Raw genomic sequence first — 19,431 nt, 5'->3', positions numbered from 1 at the left:
TGCAGCAGCATCGGAGAGGCTAACCAAGTTGCCCAAGATCACACAGTAAGCTGCAGCACTGGAGCTTGAGCCCGGTTCAGCCTGACCCCAAACCCTGCATCTTCCATTTCCACAGTTCCCTTGACAAACTAAAGATGCTTTTTTGTTGATAGGCACTAACTTGGGCAAGTTTAAGTCAGTCAACCAGTGGATTAGCCAGTTGGTTAATTAGTTCTCTTCCCTGGCCATTCTGTCCTCCTCGGTGCGAGGCTTTATGGGAAAATGAGCCTCTCAGATTTGGGGTACAGGTGCATCTCGGCTCTTGGCTCTTGCCCTACCTGTCCCCCTGCCCCTGACTTCTGTGGGAGCTGCAAAGCTCAGTATTCTAAGCTCCAGACTCATTCCCATCTTTCTCTCTTCCTGGCTTTTGCACAGATAACTACCTGATCATGCCTTCGGGGAACCTGCAGATTGTAAATGCCAGCCAGGAGGACGAGGGCATGTACAAGTGTGCCGCCTACAACCCAGTGACTCAAGAAGTAAAAACCTCTGGTTCCAGTGATCGGCTGCGTGTGCGTCGTAAGTGTCCAGTGTGGGGAGGGTGGGGAGATCAGGGTGGATTGTTCAGGGTGGATTGTTGATGGAGGGGCCAGCAGAGCTGGGATAGGAGGCGGGAACCTAGGGGCACCACAGTCTCGGCTCTGTTCTGTATCCTCAGGGTTGCCTCTGTGGCCCATGGGCACAGGACATTGAGGGCTCAGCCAGGAATTGTCCCCTTACACCTGGCCTGGGCAGGTGTCTGTGCTTATGGCACCTCCTCTTCCTTCTATCTGTGGAGAAGTTTCCTTCACTGTGTTTGTTTGTTTTGTGGTTTGTTTGTTTGTGGCTGGGATCTGTTGGGGGTGGGTGCAAGAAGCCCTGGTCCCGTAAGTTATCTATTTTTCCCCCTTCACCTTTCCAGGCTCCACGGCTGAGGCTGCTCGCATCGTCTATCCCCCAGAGGCCCAGACCATTATTGTCACCAAAGGCCAGAGTCTCATCCTGGAGTGTGTGGCCAGCGGGATCCCCCCACCACAGGTCACCTGGGCCAAAGATGGGTCTAGCGTCACCAGCTACAACAAGACACGCTTCCTGCTCAGCAACCTGCTCATCGACACCACCAGCGAGGAGGACTCCGGCACCTATCGCTGCATGGCTGACAATGGGGTTGGTGAGCCAGGCGCTGCTGTCATCCTCTACAACGTGCAGGTGTTTGGTGAGTACTGCCTGTGGCCGCTGGCTCCTCTGCATCCTCTTTGGCCTCTATGGCCTTGTTGGACATGTGGCCCAGACTTGGATGGAGTGAAGCCTATGGGAGACCAGAGGCACAGAGGAGACCTGGGGTTGCCATAGTTCTTGGTGGAGGACATACGAGGCCATTCCTTCCCTCAACTCCTGCCCATTGGGGAAAAAAGACAAATAGTAGCCAAGAGGAACCCTTCCTGTGTGCCCTGAGATGGGAAGTCACACGGCCCTGCTCAGCTCTTCTCTGGTTTCCTGGCAGAGCCCCCCGAGGTCACCATGGAGCTGTCCCAGCTGGTCATCCCGTGGGGCCAGAGTGCCAAGCTCACGTGTGAGGTGCGTGGGAACCCCCCACCTTCCGTGCTGTGGCTGAGGAATGCTGTGCCGCTCGCCGCCAGCCAGCGCCTGCGGCTGTCCCGCGGGGCCTTGCGTGTGGTGAGCGTGGGGCCTGAGGATGAAGGTGTCTACCAGTGCATGGCTGAAAATGAAGTTGGGAGTGCCCATGCTGTGGTGCAGCTGAGAACTGCCAGGCCAGGTGAGTGTGGCCTGAGGTGCCCTCATCCCAGGGAAAGCCAGTTGAACTTAGCCTTGGTGCATTAGAGATGGAATTACCTTTTTATTTCCAAGTTCCTGTGTAGAGTAACTTCCTATGTCAGTAGTGTTTTGACTAATACAGTAAGTTGCCTTAACTGTTGTAATTAACTCAGAGAATCTGTGAGCTACTGGCATTCCATGGATCCCAGTTCAAACAAGCAAAAGCCAAGTTTGTCCTTTTCCACTTGACTCATTCCAACTGACACCTCTCTTGACCAAGTGCAGGACTGGGCTAGGTCCTGCGGGGCTGCGGGGAGTTGGGAGAGAAGCCCCACCTTTGAGAACTGGAGGAGCTGAGCTGCCAAGGATACAGTCTGAGGACAGAGTGCAGTCCGGGGTTGAGTCAGTATCAGGACGTGGGGAGCTGGCCAAGGCTGTGCCCCTGTCTCCTCAGGTCTATAGTGTGGTGCAAGGGGCCTGTGTGTTGCCATGGTGATAAGACTGTGCTGCGGGGACCTGGCCTCCCCACAGGCCTGGATGTGAGGAGGTGGGGTGCAGGGTTCCTGTGCCCCAGGAGCACCCTAAGAAAATCCACCCACATGCACCTGTGTGGGAGAACATCAAGTGGAAGAGGTGCCAGGACACAGCCAAATTCCAGGGCCAGGGATGGGGGCTGACTGCCTGTTCCCTCTGGTGGGGTAGGGCCCCAGCCCCCCTCGTCCCAAGGAACCTGGCCACATGTCCCAGAGTTTACTAACAGTTACCTTGGGGCTTCTCTCTGACTTCTTGCTCTGGTTTGTCCCCAGCTGGAAAACCAAGGAGACTAACACCCTCTTCTTCCCTTGTCTTCCCTGTTCTGTCCTCCAGGAACAACCTTGAGACCAGGGCAGAATGCCAAGCCGGCCACAACCACACCCCCTACAGCCCTTTTCAGACCTGGCAGCCCTGACCAGATGCTGAGGGGGCGACCTGGGCTCGCCAGGCTCCCCGCATCTGCACAGCCTGCTTCACTGCCATGCCCAGGAGAGAAGGGGCAGGTGGCTCCTGCCGAGGCCCCCATCATCCTCAGCTCCCCGCGGACCTCCAAGACAGACTCCTATGAGCTGGTGTGGCGGCCTCGGCACGAGGGCAGTGGCCGGGCGCCCATCCTGTACTACGTGGTGAAACACCGCAAGGTAGGGACTGGCACTGTGTCACCACCACCTGCTGCTACAGAATGTGGTCAGTCAGCCTCCTGGCCACCTGCCCGAGAGGTCCCAAGACTTGGCCCAGTCGTGCTCAATGTTGACCATGACTGCTGCCTCTGGGCATGTGGGGCTGACCCTGAAGGACCCCAGTGGCAGCCAGCCACACATGGACCTTTGGGCCCAAGCTCTCTCTGCTCATTTGCCAGACGCCAAAGGAGACAGTTTGCTCTCCCCTTGCTCAGCACCTCCCTGTTCCCCTCCGTCCTCTGTCACTTATTTCTGGTGTTGCTTCATTTTGTGTGTGTGTGTGTGTGTGTGTGTGTGTGTGTGTGTGTGTGTGTGTGCGCGCGCGCGCGCTTCTCTTTGAACCTGAGTGAGCTGTGCCAGGTACATACCGTCAGGGACTCTGGCATGGTAAGCTGGCCATGTAGCTAGGAAAACAAATATTTGCAAACAAGTGTTTCCTCTGTGGGCCCTAAAATACCCACTCAGTTCTCAGAAGGCATCGTGGCCTGACTTGGACAAGCAGGCCTTTAAGCTCCAGGCACATCTTGCTGTTCAGCCATCAGCTATTTCTCCACGACAGAAGGACGTCTGTCTGGGAGAAGGTTCAGACACTGCATGCTGCCCAGGGGGGGATGCAGGGACAGAGCTGAGCCAGCCTCATGCTCCTGGTCAGGACAGGGAGTAGGACACTCTGCCTGCAGCTACCCTCCTGACTCTGGTGTTGTGTTGGGAGGGGATGCTTGAACGTGGCTGTTCACTCCAAGATGGATGCTGTTTGTTGCCAAGGCCATCATGGTGTAGAAAATGACCGTACTACAGTGGATGTCTTACAGTAAGAGCATGTTACAAATGCCAAGCTCAGAATAGATTGATGTTACCTTCACTTCTGAAAGTACTCGGGGTGCTTGGTAGGCAGTAAGGGAAAAATGAGTGAATGTGGAACCGTAAATATCCACTCCCTCCTTCTGCACAAGCAGGCCAGCCAGCTACATGCCCACATGTATTGGAGAGCGCTGGCCGTGCAGAGGCCACTCCCCTTCCCTGCTGTGCACGCAGCCCCTTTGCACACTGTCTGGGAAGACTTGGGCTCAGGACAAGCCCACAGAGGTACAGGGCCTCTGTTGCCTCCTGGATGGGACTGGCTGGGCAGTCTGGACAGCTGCAGTCTGCTGGGCCCTGTGCAGGCGTCAGGGGTGAATGCATGCTAACGATCTTGGCTTTGGCTTTGTTACAGGCAGTTCCCCCCTGCCTCTGAGAGACAGGAACCAGCAGAACAGCGGGAATAATGTTTTGCAGGCCTATAGATATCCATGGAGGCACCTCCCATGGGAGGCAGGCTGGCAGGAGCCAGGCATGGGGGTCCGGAAGTGCCGGGCTGCGGGGTGTTCATTCGCACCCTGAGTGGGTATGACAGTGACTAATTACCTGCTGCCTCTCTTATTTTCATTTCTGGGCCCAGTACAAGTGTTGGGGGCCGGCAGTGGGAGCAGCGGGAAGGCGGTAAGAAGAGGACATGCAGGGAGCTGAGAGCTGGGCCAGGGCCCTTGTGGGGTCTGGCTTATGGGGGGTCCTGGGGAGATGGAGCACCTGGAGCTTTGTGGGATACATATTGTACAAGTTGGGTTTTCCGAGCCACCCCTTGCCATAGCATGGACATGTCTTAAAGATCTCCACCAAAGAACGAGGTGGGCGCTTGCTGTCAGTGCTGGGTTGTGCTCTCCCGTGAAGTACTAACCAGACCGACCCTGCTCAGCTGCCACAGTTGGCGCAGTAAGGTGGTGTCGCCATAGCAGACGAGGTTGTATTTCTCCTCCATCCCACCTTGTTGGGGATTGGGTCTTAGCTTGTTTTTGCTTCTCCACATGTGTGAGGTGAGTTTCACCTCGCAGCACATCTGCAGAGCCCAGGCTACTGTGTTTGGGTTTCCAGCACCACTGGGGAGTCTTGGTTTTGTAACAACTTCTCCCCTTGGAACAAATCCTGGAAGCCTGACATGAATGAGCCCGGCGCAGCCCTCTGCCTTGAATGCTTGGTTTTGTTCTCCTCTGGAACATCCAGCTCCTTGGGGCTAACAGCTTTCCCTTCCCGCTGCTGTTGGCCCCCGCAGTGAAGCAGCTTCAGGCTCTGGGAGAAGCACGGCGCTGGCAGTGCAGTTGTTGGCCCGGGAAGGTAGGGAGGCTGAGAGAAGCAATCCCTCAGCCTCACGGTCCCCTCTTCTGCTTTTAGAAGTTGGGAGTTTGAAGCTGTTAAAAGATAAACTAACAGTTAACAGGGTAGCCTCAGCTTTTTAAGTTCTAAGCAAGAACCAGGGGAAAGAATAGGAAAAGTGGATTGAAATGGTAGAAATCTCTTTGGACAAGGGAGTGGGGCACCTGTTGGAGCCTGCTGTGTCCCAAGGGCAGTGCTAGGAGGTTTTGGAAGTCATCTAGCCCATCTTCAGGATCACTGGGGAGATTGCATCTGCCTCATTTCAGAGCTGAACCACCTGGAGTCCAAGACTGAGGACACTTGCTCAGGGCCCACAGCCAGGGTTTGAACCCAGTACTCTGGTTCCCAGGTGCCTTCGTGTTAGGACAAGATCTTATGCAAAGTGCTCATTTCTCTCTTAGCATCTGACTCTCTGTAAAGGGAGAATCATCTTCACACCAGTCTTGCAAAGCTGGAGCCCGTAGGAAGGGCTCGGTTCCAGGCCCAGCACAGAACAGCTCTCAGATACATCAGCTCCCTGTATTATAACCACTCTCCTGGTTTCTCATTCAAAGTTAAACTTAGGGCACCATGCTTGGCTTAAATACAGCCAAGAGAAAGTTTTCCCCACCCCCTCCTCCCCACCTGGGGCTCAATTCACTTTCCTTCTCAGTGACAGCCTACTTGTCTGTAGTTCAAGGTTGAGATGCTGGTCCTTATGCTGGCTATCTTCTCCAGCAGGTTGCAAACTCTTCCGATGACTGGACTATCTCTGGCATCCCAGCCAGCCAACACCGACTGACTCTCACCAGACTTGACCCCGGAAGCCTGTACGAGGTGGAGATGGCAGCTTACAACTGTGCAGGCGAGGGCCACACTGCCATGGTCACCTTCCGAACTGGTAAGCTGAAACACTGCCCCTGGCTTGGCATCACCAGGAGCCCCTGCAAGTTCCGCCAGGCTTAGCTAGACATCAGTGCTCACCTTACCCCAGCCCCTTCACCTTGCGCTTGATCTTGCCTCCCCAGCTGCTGCCTCCCTGTGATTTGGTGTCTCTTGTCAGGAGCAGAACTGGCACCCACCAACTTCTCTCACCTAGCACTGTGAAAGCAGAGTCAGTCTTGTTTTCTTGTTTAGGTCACCTTGTCACAATCCCCAGCAAGGTCACAAAGCACTTTGTGAGAATGTGGGAGACCTAATGTACCCTGCCTTGCTAAGCATACCCTGTTTCCACCAGGGCGGCGACCCAAACCCGAGATCGTGGCCAGCAGGGAGCAGCAGATCCAGAGAGATGACCCTGGCGCCAGTCCCCAGGGCAGCAGCCAGCCAGACCACGGCCGCCTCTCCCGTAAGTGCCCAGTGGCAGCAATGGGGGCAGGGACCGGAGCAGTCAGGCCGGGAGCCGCCTCAGAGGTCCTGGGCCCCAGGATGGCTGGAGTCTTCCCTCTGGGGGCTCAGGAGTCCTTGGGATATTTTCTTGAACTTCCCCAGGGAACCACAGTGAGAAGAATAGAGACTGGAACTTTTCCCATAACAGACAAGAATCTGACCTCGTAGGTCCAGAGAAGAGTGCAAGGGGGAGCAGCTTGCTTTCAGAAACTCATTGCGATGCAGAATTTTCTAAAATTGTGTGTGCAGACAGCCTTCAAAAAGTTTATTGTGCCTTTAAGAAAAAGCTGCAGATTTCCAAACTTGGGTGCACCAAAACGTTTCTCTTTGAATCCCACTTTTCTATGGCCATTTTGCAGCACCCTCGTACAGCCGCTGGGATCTGAGCTCAGGGGCTCCTGCCCGGGGAGGCTGGCCCAGAAGGTGTGACACACAGCAGTGGGGGAGGTGGCACTGGGGGAGGGTGGGCTCCTCAGGACAGTCCAGGGCTGACAGCCGCGTCTCATCATGTCCCCTTCCACCTCCCAACACATTGATCTCTCCCCAGCCCCAGAAGCTCCGGACAGGCCAACCATCTCTATGGCTTCCGAAACCTCAGTGTACGTGACCTGGATTCCCCGGGGTAATGGTGGCTTCCCGATCCAGTCCTTCCGTGTGGAATATAAGAAGCTAAAGAAAGTGGGAGACTGGATTTTGGCCACCAGCGCCATCCCTCCCTCTCGGCTCTCCGTGGAGATCACAGGCCTGGAGAAAGGTAGGAGCCTGACCGCTCTCCTGCCTTGTCCCTCTGGTTCCCTCAGCCACAGGTAGGACAGAGACCTGAGGGACAGGAGAGGGAGGAGAGTAGGGGACCCCCTTTCCCTTCCAGCCACTGGCAGGTTCGTGCATGCTGTTTGTAGTGTTGACCCCAGTCCCACAGGGCCCTCCTTCTCCCTGTCTCCAAGACTGCCCAGGCCTGCATGGAGGACTGGAGCTCCTGTGAGGCCCTGGAGGACTGGAAGGCGGCTGCAGGTCCTGAGCCCTGGTGATGTTTCCTAGACTCAGTGAGAGCATCTGTCTCTCTCACTAGGTACCTCTTACAAATTCCGAGTGCGAGCTCTGAACATGCTGGGGGAGAGCGAGCCGAGCGCCCCCTCCCGGCCCTACATGGTATCTGGTTACAGCGGGCGCGTGTATGAGCGGCCCGTGGCAGGCCCGTACATCACCTTCACGGATGCTGTCAATGAGACCACCATCATGCTCAAGTGGATGGTAAGATCACAGCCATAACATGAGGCAGGGGCTTAAGATGCCCAGGAACTAGCACCTGCAGCTGGGGCAGAAAGGAGTACCTGTGCCTTGGCCCCTTTCCTGACACCTCCCCTACACAGTGCTCCACCTGAGCGGGAACTGGGCTTCCTTCACAATGCACTGAAAGCCCAGATGGCAGAGTTTGGGAGGCTCTTAATAGCCCTTGGGAGCTGCTCTCTGTGGTGCCATCACCTCCCAGAACTCCCTGGTCCCCAGGGAGCTGGATGTCCTTCTCATCGCTGGAGGGGGCATCAGCACAGTTTAAGATTCTTTGCCAGCCAGCAGTCCTCCCTTAACGTGCCCCGGGAGGTTGGGAAGAGAGTGGAAGTGGTTGAAGGGCTGGGAGCTGTGTTCTGGGTGAACCTCAGGGGTATCATTAGGAGTAGTTGCCAGTGGGGCCGGGGAGCAGCGAAATGCAAAGCTGCAGAACAGAGCAGGGCACGGTTTGCAAATATCAGGGATTGTGCCTTGATGACAATGCCACTGCTGCCTGGCCAACTTGCTCCTCTCCATCCCCTTTAGTATATCCCGGCAAGCAACAACAACACCCCGATCCACGGCTTCTATATTTATTATCGACCCACCGACAGTGACAATGACAGTGACTACAAGAAGGATATGGTGGAAGGTGAGAGGCACTCGGCTGTGACGGGTGATAGTTTTGCTTTGCTGGCCAGAGCATCTGGATGTTGAGAAATCTAGTGAAGCTTAAGACTGGGGTCTGGGGGGCGGGACAGCACCCAGGCTCTGTATCAGTATGCTTATGGGTAGGGTGATTTTCTCTTTTAAGTTTTTATATATTTATTTGATATAGAATTCTCATCTACTGGTAAGCACCTCAGAATGCTCACAGTACCCTAGGGCAGGCCACAGGTGGAAGTGAGGCTGGGACCAAGTCTTCCCACTGGGTGGCAGGAATCCAGGCACTTGAGCCATGACTGCTGCCTCCCTGAGTCTACATTCAGTAGGGATTGGGAGCCAGAGCCAGGACTTGAACTCAGGCAGTTGAACATGGGATGTAAACATCTTTTTAAAAAAATCTTTTAAAAAAGATTTATTTTTATTAGAAAATTAGCTGTACAGAGAGGAGGAAAGACAGAGAGGAAGAGCTTCTGTTCACTGATTCACTCCCTAAGCGGCCGCAGTGGCCAGAGCAGAGCCGATCCAACACCAGGAGCCCAGAGCCTCTTCTGGTCTCCCATGTGGGTGCAGGGTCCCAAGGCTTTAGGCTGTCAGCTGTTTTCCTAGGCCACAAGCAGGGAACCGGATGGGAGGCGGGCCCACCAGGATTAGAGCCAGCATCCATATGGGATCCTGGTGTGTACAAGGCAAGGACTTTAGCTGCTAGGCTACTGTGCTGGGCCCAGATTCAGGCATCTTAACCACTAGGCCAGACACCCTACCCTGTGCTCCACGTTATGGGCTCACTCTTGATGCACTTGGGGCCACGCAAACCCATGTGACTTTCCTCTCGATACACCAGCATGTAGAAGGGCGTCGAGGACATCTCCGGTGTCCCTTGTCTGCATCTGTCAGATGGGGGCCCACACACGTGGCAGCTGCATCACCATGCATGACTCTCCCTCTTTCCAGGGGACAGGTACTGGCACTCCATCAGCCACCTGCAGCCTGAGACCTCCTATGACATTAAGATGCAGTGCTTCAACGAAGGCGGGGAGAGCGAGTTCAGCAACGTGATGATCTGTGAGACCAAAGGTGACTCTCCTCGGGGCCTCTTCTCCCTTCCGGACATTTCTGTCCAAGTAGAGCCACATCCCCATCCCAGGCTCTGCTCTGCTGGGGTCTCGTTCCCAGGAAGCCTCCTTGGTTTCCAAGGGCCCCAGATGATATCATTTCTCATCCATCCATGTATTCACTAGGGTCGCACATTAAATATGAGTAGATAGCTGTCCCGATGGTGTTGAGGAGCTTGGGAATTCACTCACCCATGAACTCTTTCTTCCCTGGTACTCACTTTGAATGGTCGGTTTAACTGATGGGAAAGAACCTGACCCCGGCCAAGGTCATGCAGCCGGTTCACAGGGGAGCACACTTTGGCTCTGCAAACTCCGGCTCATTCTGCATATGGAAACATGCTGAGTGCGTATTCCTGGAATAACTTAATATTTGCACGTTGGTCAGATGGGCAGATAGCGCTGTCAACATTTTTCAAATACTGAAAATGAGACAGAGAGCATTACTTAAGGAGCTTCATTAGAAGTTCACAAAGGAGTGACAAAACAGCTTCTTGCCAGCGTGGGGTCGGCAGTGTTCTCTCCGCTGTGCACGTGGGTCCAGGTCACCTGCTCAGCAGGGACCTGCTGTGTGTCTTCCAGGGAATCTCCCTGTTCTCTGCTGATGTAGAGTGGCCGGAGGGGCTGGTATGTTCACAGCCCCAAAGCCGTGGAGAAGAGGCATTGCTGGGTTGCTGAGCCGTGTCACAGTGCGGCAGCTGGGAAGGTGCTGGGAGCAGGGGACAGGGCTTGAGCCAGGGTCATGAGAAGCAATGGCTTGTGTTGCTGAGAAGGTGGGAGCTGCCTGCACGTCAGGGTCGGGAGAGGGTGAAGGGAGTTCCAAGTCCCCCAGCAAGGGGGGGGGGGGTCCCCTCACTTTAAGCATTGCCCTGCCCTTAAAGGGGGAAGAGATGAGTAAAGCCATGGGGGAGACCCAGTGAGGCTCCGTTCCATGGGGTCCCCCAGGGGAAGCCAGCCTCTGCTCTAGGGTTGGGGGTCCGGAGTTGAGTCCATAGGGTTGGGGCAGAAATGGTAGGAAGAAGTGAGATCATACAGGGAGAGAAGACATGGTCTGAGGAGACAGAGGCGGGACGAGGGGTGTGCAGACGGCAGTGGTCAGTGGTCCCAGGAAAGCCTGGTGGGCGTGAGGGCGAGGACAGGATTCGCCCCCAGTGCAGCCTTGGGACGGCTGGTGCCACCATCACTTCGCTCCTCCCAGCTGCTGTTGCACAAGTCCTCTGGGCCCAGCTGAGACCTGGAGTGTCTTCTCCCTGCTTGTCCTGTCGCTGTGTTCCACTCCCCGAGCAGGGAGAGCGCCCCGGGAGTCAGCTTCTGCCTCCCCGTTTTTTTTTTTTGTTTTTTTTTTTTTTTAATCTCAGGCATGTTAAATATTTCCTCTCAAAAATTCACCAGATAGTCTGGTGAAAACCATTGCTACCGCCACCCTTTTTTATTTAAGATTTATTTTGTGTTTATTGAAAAGTCAGACATACAGAGGAGAGACAGGGAGGAAGATCTTCATTTGTTGATTCGCTTCCCAAGTGGCTGCAACAGCTGGAGCTGAGCCAATGAGAAGCCAGGAGCCTGGAGCCTTCTCCAGGTCTCCCACGTGGGTGCAGGAACCCAAGGCTTTGGGCCATCCTCAACTGCTTTCCCAGGCCACAAGCAGGAGGCGGGGAGGCGGGGTGGCCGGGATTAGAACCATTGTATGGGATCCTGGCACGTGCAAGGCAAGGAGTTTATCCACTAGGCTCCTGTACCAGGCCCTTGCCACTCCCTTTTGCCCTGAGGACCTTGTCAGCCCCTAGCCCTGGCCTCACAGCCATCCCAGGTGGTATGGGACCACCTTCAACGGCGAGACCCCAGGGGACTTTTGAAATGTCAAAACAGATGCTAAGATGGATTCTATTCACACTTGCAGCCCGGAAATCTTCAGGCCAACCTGGCCGACTCCCGCCCCCAACGCTGATCCCACCACAGCCCCCTCCGCCAGAAACCGTAGAGCGGCCAGTGGGCACAGGGGCCATGGTGGCACGCTCCAGCGACCTGCCCTATCTGATCGTCGGTGTTGTCCTGGGCTCCATTGTCCTCATCATCGTCACCTTCATCCCGTTCTGTTTGTGGAGAGCCTGGTCTAAGCAGAGTGAGTGACACCTGTCAGTATGGAGGAGGAGGGGTTGGGGAGGGTCGGGTGCCCTGTCTGGCATCCATCCATCCATCCATTTGTCCAGTGGCAGCTCAAGCTGCAGGGTTCTCCAGAGGGTCTGGGGAGATGGAGGATAATCAGGCTTTGCAGCCAGTCGTGCATGAGCAAGCTGCCTGTGGCCTGTGCATCGGTGCAGCCCGCTCCTTGGCTCGCTGCATCCTCTCGGGCTGTTCAGAGCTGCGTCTCTGACCTCATGTTTCCATCCTGCCTCTTTCCCTGGGTCTGAGTCTGCCTCAGGCTTTGCCCTGGGTCAAAAGTGAATTTTTTAAAGATGTATTTATTCGAAAGTCAGAGTTCCACAGAGAGAACCCACACACACATCACACAGAGATGGATGGATCTTCCATCTGCTGGCTCACCTCCTAAGTTTGTGCAATGGTTTGGGGCTGAATTAGGACCAAGACAGGAGCCAGGAGCTTCTTCTGGGTCTCCCACTTGGGTGCAGGGGCCCAAGGACTCGGGTCATCCTTTGCTGCCTTCCCAGGCCCTTGGCAGGGATTGGAAATGGAGCAGGTAGGACTTAAACTGGTGCCCATGAAGGCCGCCAGTGCTGATATGCACTACACTATAGCGCCAGCCTAGTTCATCTTTTATCCACTAGTTTCTGCTTCAGATGGCAGCACTGGCTGACTGCCTTCTCTCATGCCGTTCCTTCTCTCCCTCTTCCCCCTAATCTTCTTCCCCCTAAATTTGGCCCCCAACCCTTAATCAGGCTAGATATTCAATGCTGTGAAGCAGCAGCCATTACTCCCAAGATATTCTGAGATGCCTAAGGGCTGTGGGGCCTCCTTGGGCTGGACTGACCCCTGCTCTCTTGTCCTGACAGAGCACACGACTGACCTGGCCTTCCCTCGCAGTGCCCTCCTGGCCTCCTCCTGCCAGTACACCATGGTGCCGCTGGGAGGGCTGCCCGGCCACACCGCCGACCATCAGCCCTACAGCAGCAGCCAGGCCCGCCGTGTCCATGTGAGCAGGGGCTGCCCAGCAGGCCCAAAGCCTCAGCAGCACTGCCCCGATGAGCTGCAACAGGTAACAGGCTCCTGGGGGGGCAGCCGCGGGGACCCTCACCTGCCTCACAGGGCGACAGTGGGCTGTGCTGAGCCACTAGCTCTCTGCCCTGACCTCTTGGTTACTCTCACCTTTGAGCAGCACAGTGACGTCAACAGCCTGCTGAGCCAGAACCTTCTTGCCAGTGGTTATGACCCCCAATGCCACCAGGTCACCAGGTAACCAGGCCCTCCCCAGCACCCTGCCTGTTCTTGAGTCCCCCAAAGAAGCAGTGTTTCATGGGTGGTCCTCAAGTTGGACTGCTCTCCTGTTCAGCCGTGACCATGGGGACTGAGTGTTTCTACTTGCGACCTGGGCTGGGCATGCTAACTGCCCTCCATACCTGCCCTTGCCTACTGGGCCTGGACACCTGCCTTCCCAGCCCGCAGCCCCACTCTGTCCCGCAGTGTGAAATGGCAGGGCGCTAGTGGTCTTTCTGCCGACTTGATTGGTGTGATGCCCCTTGGTGTCCAGAGGGGAGCAGGCCTGGCCCTCTATGAGCTGTGGCTGGCTCTGGGACCCTTAGCCTGGAAAGCCGCTGAGCGAGGTGTGGGGATACTCTGGCCTATGACCCACTCTCCTTGCCTCACCACTCCTTCTGGTCTCGTGCCATGCAGGGGTCCCACACCTTGCTCAGAAGATGATGCTTTCCTGTACACATTGCCTGATGACTCCACCCACCAGCTTCTCCAGCCCCACCCAGACTGTTGCCACCTGCAGGAGCAGCCCACTGCCCCTGGCCACTTACAGATGAGGGGTGCATCCAACAGCCCTGGGATGGAGGCAGCGTGGGAGCCTGCTCTTCATTCAGGTCAGGGGAAGTGGGGAGGCTGAGGGGTCATGGAGGGCCCTGCAGGGGAGGAGGAAAAGCAGAAAGAGCGGTCTCCAAGGTGGTGTGTACTGAGGGACTGCCCACCACCTTTCTAAGGAGGACTGCGTGCATGTGTGTGTGGCGGGGGTTAAGGTCACTCCCCATGGCTGCTGAAGGTCTGTGGGCACATCAGCTGGCTCTTCCTCCAGCTCTGACGAAAAAGGTTCAAAGCCTATTTTGTGTGTTCCTCCTAGCGCCATTCACAGATGCCTGCGAGCTCCCTTCACCCCAAGAGGTGTTCTCTAATCTTGGGCCCTGTTGGGTCTTGTCTTTTAATTAAGGACTGTGGTTCCTCCATTGCTGAGGAGCTGCATTCTCACCACAGCATCAGGCACTGCGCTACTCTGTACTCTCACAGGATTTCTCCCCGGGGCCAAGGGCCATTCCTACCAGTGTGCTCCCAAGACCCCAGGGCGTCCAGCACAGGCTGCTTCTAAGTACCGCTGCTAGTGCTCAGCCTCTGTGGCGGGCAGGTCCCAGCCCCTGCTGCTGGATCCTGGGAGACTGGCACCTGCTAGAGGTAGCCCCGGCCCCACTGCAGTGGGAGTATGAGTCTACAGGGAGTGCTTTGCTGGGAGGGTTTTGCCCAGCAACCCAATCCCACAAAGTGTGGACCTTCATGCCCTGCACTCCCTCTAGGGGACAGGCCAGCTGCTTGAGAGCCTGTGCGGTCCCAGGGTGAGTGGGCCATGGGTAGCCAGGAGCCTCCTGTGTGAATGTCTGTACTTGGCTGTGACTTTCTGTCCCTCCCATGGGCCGGGGGGACCAGCCCCAGGCCGCTGAACATTGGCTTCTGGTCTACCTGTGAGCTAATGCTCCCTGTTTGCTCTCCCACACAGGGCCCCCGTGCTGTTTGGGCCTCGTCCCTGTTGAAGAGGTGGACGGTCCCAACGCCTGCCAAGTGGCTGGAGGAGACTGGTGTCCCCAGCACCCCTCGGCAGCCTTCTTAGGACAGGACCCTGGGATGCGGCGGCCCGCCAGCCCACCCGTGCACGTGACTTTGGAGACGCCGCCCCCCACCATGTAGGCAGGAGCCCACGTGGCCCAGAGAGACTATGTATTTGTTGTTTTTTTAAAGAGAGAAAACCTGGTATTTATTTTTCTATTATAGTCATATTTATATATTTATGCACCTGTAAATAAGTGTATGTGTATTGTTATAAATTTGGAGAGATGTAAGGAATGCTTCCCACTGGGGTACGAGAAGGGAATGAACCCTCACATCCCAATGGGGTCTCCCAAGACAGAGCCACAGCGCCAGCCAGAATGCAGACTCCCCCGCGTCAAACCCCCGCCTGTGCCCGGGAGGCAGCCAGGGACCCACAGCTGCGTGGACGAAAGGACGGCTCCTGGGCCTGCTGTGGGCCCAAGACAGACCCTAAGGCCGGCTCCACGCTGCAGGCAGCACTTGGCCAAGGTGCCAGGAGACCAGACTGAGACGTGTCTAGCACTCGCGGCATTAACAGACCTTCCAGAATCAGTAATTTGTGACAACATAGCTCTGTAAAAACAAACACTGTAACTTCTAAATAAATGTTTAGTCTTCCCTATAACCCTCGACTTAGTCATCCGTGAGTCAGCAGTTGCTGCAGACGTTGGAATTCAGTCTGGGAGGATTTGAAGAAAATACTCACTTGTGACAATTTCGGATCCATCCAGAGATGAAATCTGGAGAAGTCAGGAAAGCATGTTGTCCGGTGGTGGTTAGATCCTGTCAGTCGTGCTTGGATTTATGTGTTCTGGGGAAGGGGCCGAGAAAAGCAGGGAAGGACTTGAGGGGGAACATACCAGATTGGATTCTCACACAGGCATGTGTAGCACATCCAGTTCTTTGCTCCGAAGTGCAGTTTGGTGAAGTGCTGGGCCGCACGTGAGCACACGCTGCGTCAACAGTTCGCTGCCGTTGTTTCCACAGGCGGGCTGGAGTGGTTGACTCACCAGGTTGAAATCAACAGTTGCTCACTGCTGTCCAGCTAAACAAGGAACCATCGCTGTTATATGTAGAATTGCAGCTTGATGGACGCCTGGTGTTCGCAATGGAAGCCTTCCACACATCTCAGCTGTTTTCATGCTGGGGACATTCCTTTTCTAGATTTCAGTGAGATTGAGTTAGTGACGAAGTGCCACTTGAGACAGTCTCATTGAGAGTCATGCTAGGTCCTGGCTTCCAACCAGAGAAAATTCAAAAAGAATCCTAGGGCCTCTGGCAGCTGGGCCAGGCTCAGAACGAGCACACCCTCTGCTGGCTACCAAAAGTAGGGCAGCCCAACAAACAGCCAAATACTAGTGACAGTTCTCCCACATTCCAGGGTGTTCGGGAAAGTGACACTTTACACTCTAGAGGGCTCTGAGGAGTGTAAAGCTGACAAGGAAGGAGTAGAACAGGGCAGAGAAGAAACAGGATATGCTGACTTAAGAACGACCTGACAGTGAAGGCCAGCATCTTGCATTCCTGAATGGGCAAGGCTTGGCTTGGCTTGGCTGCTCCGGGAGACCTCAAGTCTGAGCTACAACTCACCTCCCAGCACGGGGTCTTCTACGAACGCCTGCTGTGTGTCCTCCTCCTGAATGGTCGCTGAGCTAGCTTCATTGAGATGTGAGGCACCTGCTGCTTTTCCACACAACATTGGCATTGCAATCAAAGAAAAAGCCCTTCTGAAGCTGGTGAGGGGAGCTGAATGCCTGCATTTTCCTCGCAGGGAAGAGAGATGGTCAGGAGGTTGCGTTTACATTTCAGCTCCGAAGACAGAGTGGCTCGGTGCTATCGACATTCAGTGTTACTTTTGGTCCAGGCTCATGAGTGTTTTAGCACCTTTGTAACCATTTAGTCCAAACTGCAGAGGCTGTGCGAATTACTGAGGGGAAGTATGAGACCCCAGGAGCAGGAGCTGGCAGGGTGCAGGAGCCAGCGGATGGCTCTGACGTCAGGACAGGATTCTTGGGTGAGTCTCCCTGTCTCTGAAGCTGGGACAGGTGGGGATGCTGCAGTGATACTTGGAATGAGGTTCCCAATGTATAGCCAACTTGGCATTGCCCCCTGAAGAGCAAGCAGCTGAAGGGAGGTTTTCCCGAGTGAGCCCAGTAAGATGATGGTGGGAATCCTGACAGCCTCTTGCCCAGCCTGCACCCCCTGGGGCTCTTCTGACGCGTCCAAAGACTCAGGTGCTCATACAATCTCAAACTGAAGATGACAGCTGAGATGGAGTAGAAGTGAAACATAAGCTATTTGGATATCCTGTCCAATTCAGAGTAAGGTATTCACTAAACAAATCCCAAGCATGTTAAGTGAATCCTTAGTGATTTAGTCTAGTTTGATTGGGGAAAACCATGATAAGCCTGGTTAAAATACACGGAATCCCTGGTGTGGCTCTTCCATAGGCGACATTCATTGTTGCTGCAGTTGGAATCACAGAACAGGAACGAGTCTCAGATCGAAATGCCTCATTTGTTACATAATAAAACAAGGCCCCAAAAGCTCCCCTGTCACTTCCAGCTCTCAAAACTGCCAAGGTGACAAGGTCTCACGATCTTTCCAGGAAGGCTGTCACTATGGTGGCCTGTTCTGGGTCACACATTATGTTTTGTCTGTCCCCATATCACACCAGGGTTGGCCTGTGTGATCCCCAGTGACAATAACGATAGGTTATATGACATGTGCTGTTTGTTCTTGTTCCCCCTTGCCCCACCTCACTCTTGGATCAGTGGCTCTGGGGAGGGTTGTATGGTGAACAACCTTGTGGAGAAACCTACATAGCAAGACCCCGGAGGTGCGTGCCTAGCAGCCACCAAAGTGTGGGTGCATGGAGCCACCACAATTCCAGCCAGCTCAGTGTGGCTTCGGCTCTATGACACCCTGTGCTAGAGACATCTGGTCAGGCTGATCACAGATTCATGACCCTGGGAACCCCACTTAGCCCTGGATTGGGTGCTTTGAGCTGAGTTTTGGGGCTGTTTTTCATACAGCTGTAAATATCCTGGGATGGATGGGTACATTTAAAAAAATATATTTGAGAGACACACATGGAAGGAGGACACAGTGAGAAAGCAATTAAAAAAAAAAGTACTCCTTGGTAGAGAAGCTGTCACATCAGAAATTGTTGGTGACAGATGCAAACAAGTTCTCACCTCTTACAGAGATAGCAGGCCAAGTAGCCATATCTAGGAATATTCTAACAGAAAGCAGGAATCCTGTCTGCAAGGTCAACATAACTAAACTGCTCTCTACATCCGTGCAATACAGGGAGCTGCCTTCCTCATCTTTCTTTCTCAGCCCCAAGTTTCCGCTCTGCGATAGCCTTCCAATCACTCCCAGAGCTCTGGATCTAAAGCACTCCCCTGTTAAGCTAACAGACCCTCCTGGTCAGCACAGTCATTTCTCCTTGGCTGCGGCCATCAGTTTTCAGAGCAGTCAGTGCAAAGGTTACACTCGGTCAAACGTGTTCGTGAGAGGGGCTGTCTCAGCGTGGTGTAATTCCATGTCACCTCCTGTTAGGTGGCATCAATGGCAGATGGCTCATGTGAACCTGAAGACGTGGCCTAGGATGTGGGAAGCTGGCGAGTGCTTTGGAGTCCTGGTGGAACTTCAGAGACCTTCAGAGGAACGTACCCTAACTGGCCATGTCACAAAACACAATCCTCATTCCACCCGGAATTGAGGGCTTGGAGCAGCTGCGGGCAACTCTGGAAGCCTGTTGTTTCTAGAACAACTAGAGCAAACTGCTGTGTGTGTCAGCATTTCCTGAAGCCTGAACCCGCAAACAACTACTTTGCGGAGTTGACAAAGCTGAAATTTTAATTTGCGTTTCTTACTCTGATATTGTTGGCAGGGTAGTTTGTTTTTTTCTGTTGTGTCCTCCAGAGAATGTTTAATAAGAACAAAGTTTGTTTTCTAAAGATCCAAGGGTTGAGGAAAGGAAGTTTTCTTGTGGATTACTGAATGATAGTGTTTATTGCCAATGGCTAAAAATTCAGAATGCCAGAAGGACAAATATTCCCTCAGACAAAAATACAAAGCAGATGCCTTCTCGCCCCTAGACGATACAATTTAGTAGGTTTCAAACACCTACAATGGTTTGGCTCGATAAGAAGTAGATTTTGTGTGCTGCTGCCAGTTAAAAAAATAACCCAGTGGGAGGAAAATTATTGAAACTGTGACTTGGCCTGATTTTAGAGAATTAGGTTCAGTTGCTTTAATGGACCTGCTGCAGGTAATAAACACAATGGCAGATTACACTGCACATCCTGGCTGGGCTTGAGAAAAAAGCACATCCACTTACTGGTCCATGGGCTTCATGTCAGTGTCTTGCACAGATGGGATGGGAGGGAGGATAAGGCCACTTTTGTTACGCAGAAGAGCGATCTCTTGCTTTAAGGCTGAAATCTTTTCGGCCTGGGCGTGGATCAGTTCGGTGGCTCTCTCTCTTGCCACGATGTCCACTTTGCGGGGCCTCTGGAAGGCGTTGCCCTGTGGAAAGAACATCCAGCTCTGCTGTAAGCATCATTTGGAGCATCCTGACCCTATGTCTCTGTTAGCAGGGCCAGCCTCCTGGTCGCGCCAAACAGTGTCTGCCCCTCTCTCAAGGAGTCAGCCATTTGTCTACCCCATTTTTGTCATTGAAAGTAACTTGTATTTGGACTAGGGAACAACTCCAAATGCAAATCCTCACTGGAAAAGTAACGTGATAAGGCAGTCATGACCGAGTTCCATAGGCATGTCTTCTA

At 54.2% G+C, this 19,431-nt stretch overlaps 2 protein-coding genes across 2 annotated transcripts in view; one reads left to right on the top strand and one right to left on the bottom strand.

Annotated features, from left to right (window-relative positions):
• The window catches only part of BOC (BOC cell adhesion associated, oncogene regulated), a 76,054-nt gene extending 61,237 nt beyond the window's left edge, over nucleotides 1–14,817 (top strand). Inside the window, exons 5-20 of the mRNA XM_040980476.1 lie at nucleotides 415–558; nucleotides 941–1,234; nucleotides 1,523–1,799; nucleotides 2,219–2,232; nucleotides 2,680–2,969; nucleotides 5,916–6,075; nucleotides 6,412–6,522; nucleotides 7,111–7,317; nucleotides 7,633–7,814; nucleotides 8,376–8,481; nucleotides 9,447–9,569; nucleotides 11,508–11,729; nucleotides 12,619–12,821; nucleotides 12,942–13,018; nucleotides 13,457–13,650; nucleotides 14,550–14,817. Of these exons, the coding sequence (XP_040836410.1) occupies nucleotides 415–558; nucleotides 941–1,234; nucleotides 1,523–1,799; nucleotides 2,219–2,232; nucleotides 2,680–2,969; nucleotides 5,916–6,075; nucleotides 6,412–6,522; nucleotides 7,111–7,317; nucleotides 7,633–7,814; nucleotides 8,376–8,481; nucleotides 9,447–9,569; nucleotides 11,508–11,729; nucleotides 12,619–12,821; nucleotides 12,942–13,018; nucleotides 13,457–13,650; nucleotides 14,550–14,737 (2,792 nt within the window). The 3' untranslated portion in view covers nucleotides 14,738–14,817. The remainder of the gene's footprint in view (nucleotides 1–414; nucleotides 559–940; nucleotides 1,235–1,522; nucleotides 1,800–2,218; nucleotides 2,233–2,679; nucleotides 2,970–5,915; nucleotides 6,076–6,411; nucleotides 6,523–7,110; nucleotides 7,318–7,632; nucleotides 7,815–8,375; nucleotides 8,482–9,446; nucleotides 9,570–11,507; nucleotides 11,730–12,618; nucleotides 12,822–12,941; nucleotides 13,019–13,456; nucleotides 13,651–14,549) is intronic.
• A 3,831-nt stretch (nucleotides 14,818–18,648) lies between these two features.
• Nucleotides 18,649–19,431, bottom strand: part of CFAP44 (cilia and flagella associated protein 44) — an 82,877-nt gene continuing 82,094 nt past the window's right edge. The window contains exon 34 of the mRNA XM_040980908.1: nucleotides 18,649–19,174. Coding sequence (XP_040836842.1) covers nucleotides 18,983–19,174 — 192 coding nt within the window. The 3' untranslated portion in view covers nucleotides 18,649–18,982. The remainder of the gene's footprint in view (nucleotides 19,175–19,431) is intronic.

Source organism: Ochotona curzoniae, unplaced genomic scaffold, assembly GCF_017591425.1.
Source record: "Ochotona curzoniae isolate NIBS_2020 unplaced genomic scaffold, NIBS_Ocur_1.0 contig_3498, whole genome shotgun sequence".
Lineage (NCBI taxonomy): Eukaryota > Metazoa > Chordata > Mammalia > Lagomorpha > Ochotonidae > Ochotona > Ochotona curzoniae.
This window is presented reverse-complemented; position numbering and strand designations above follow the sequence as displayed.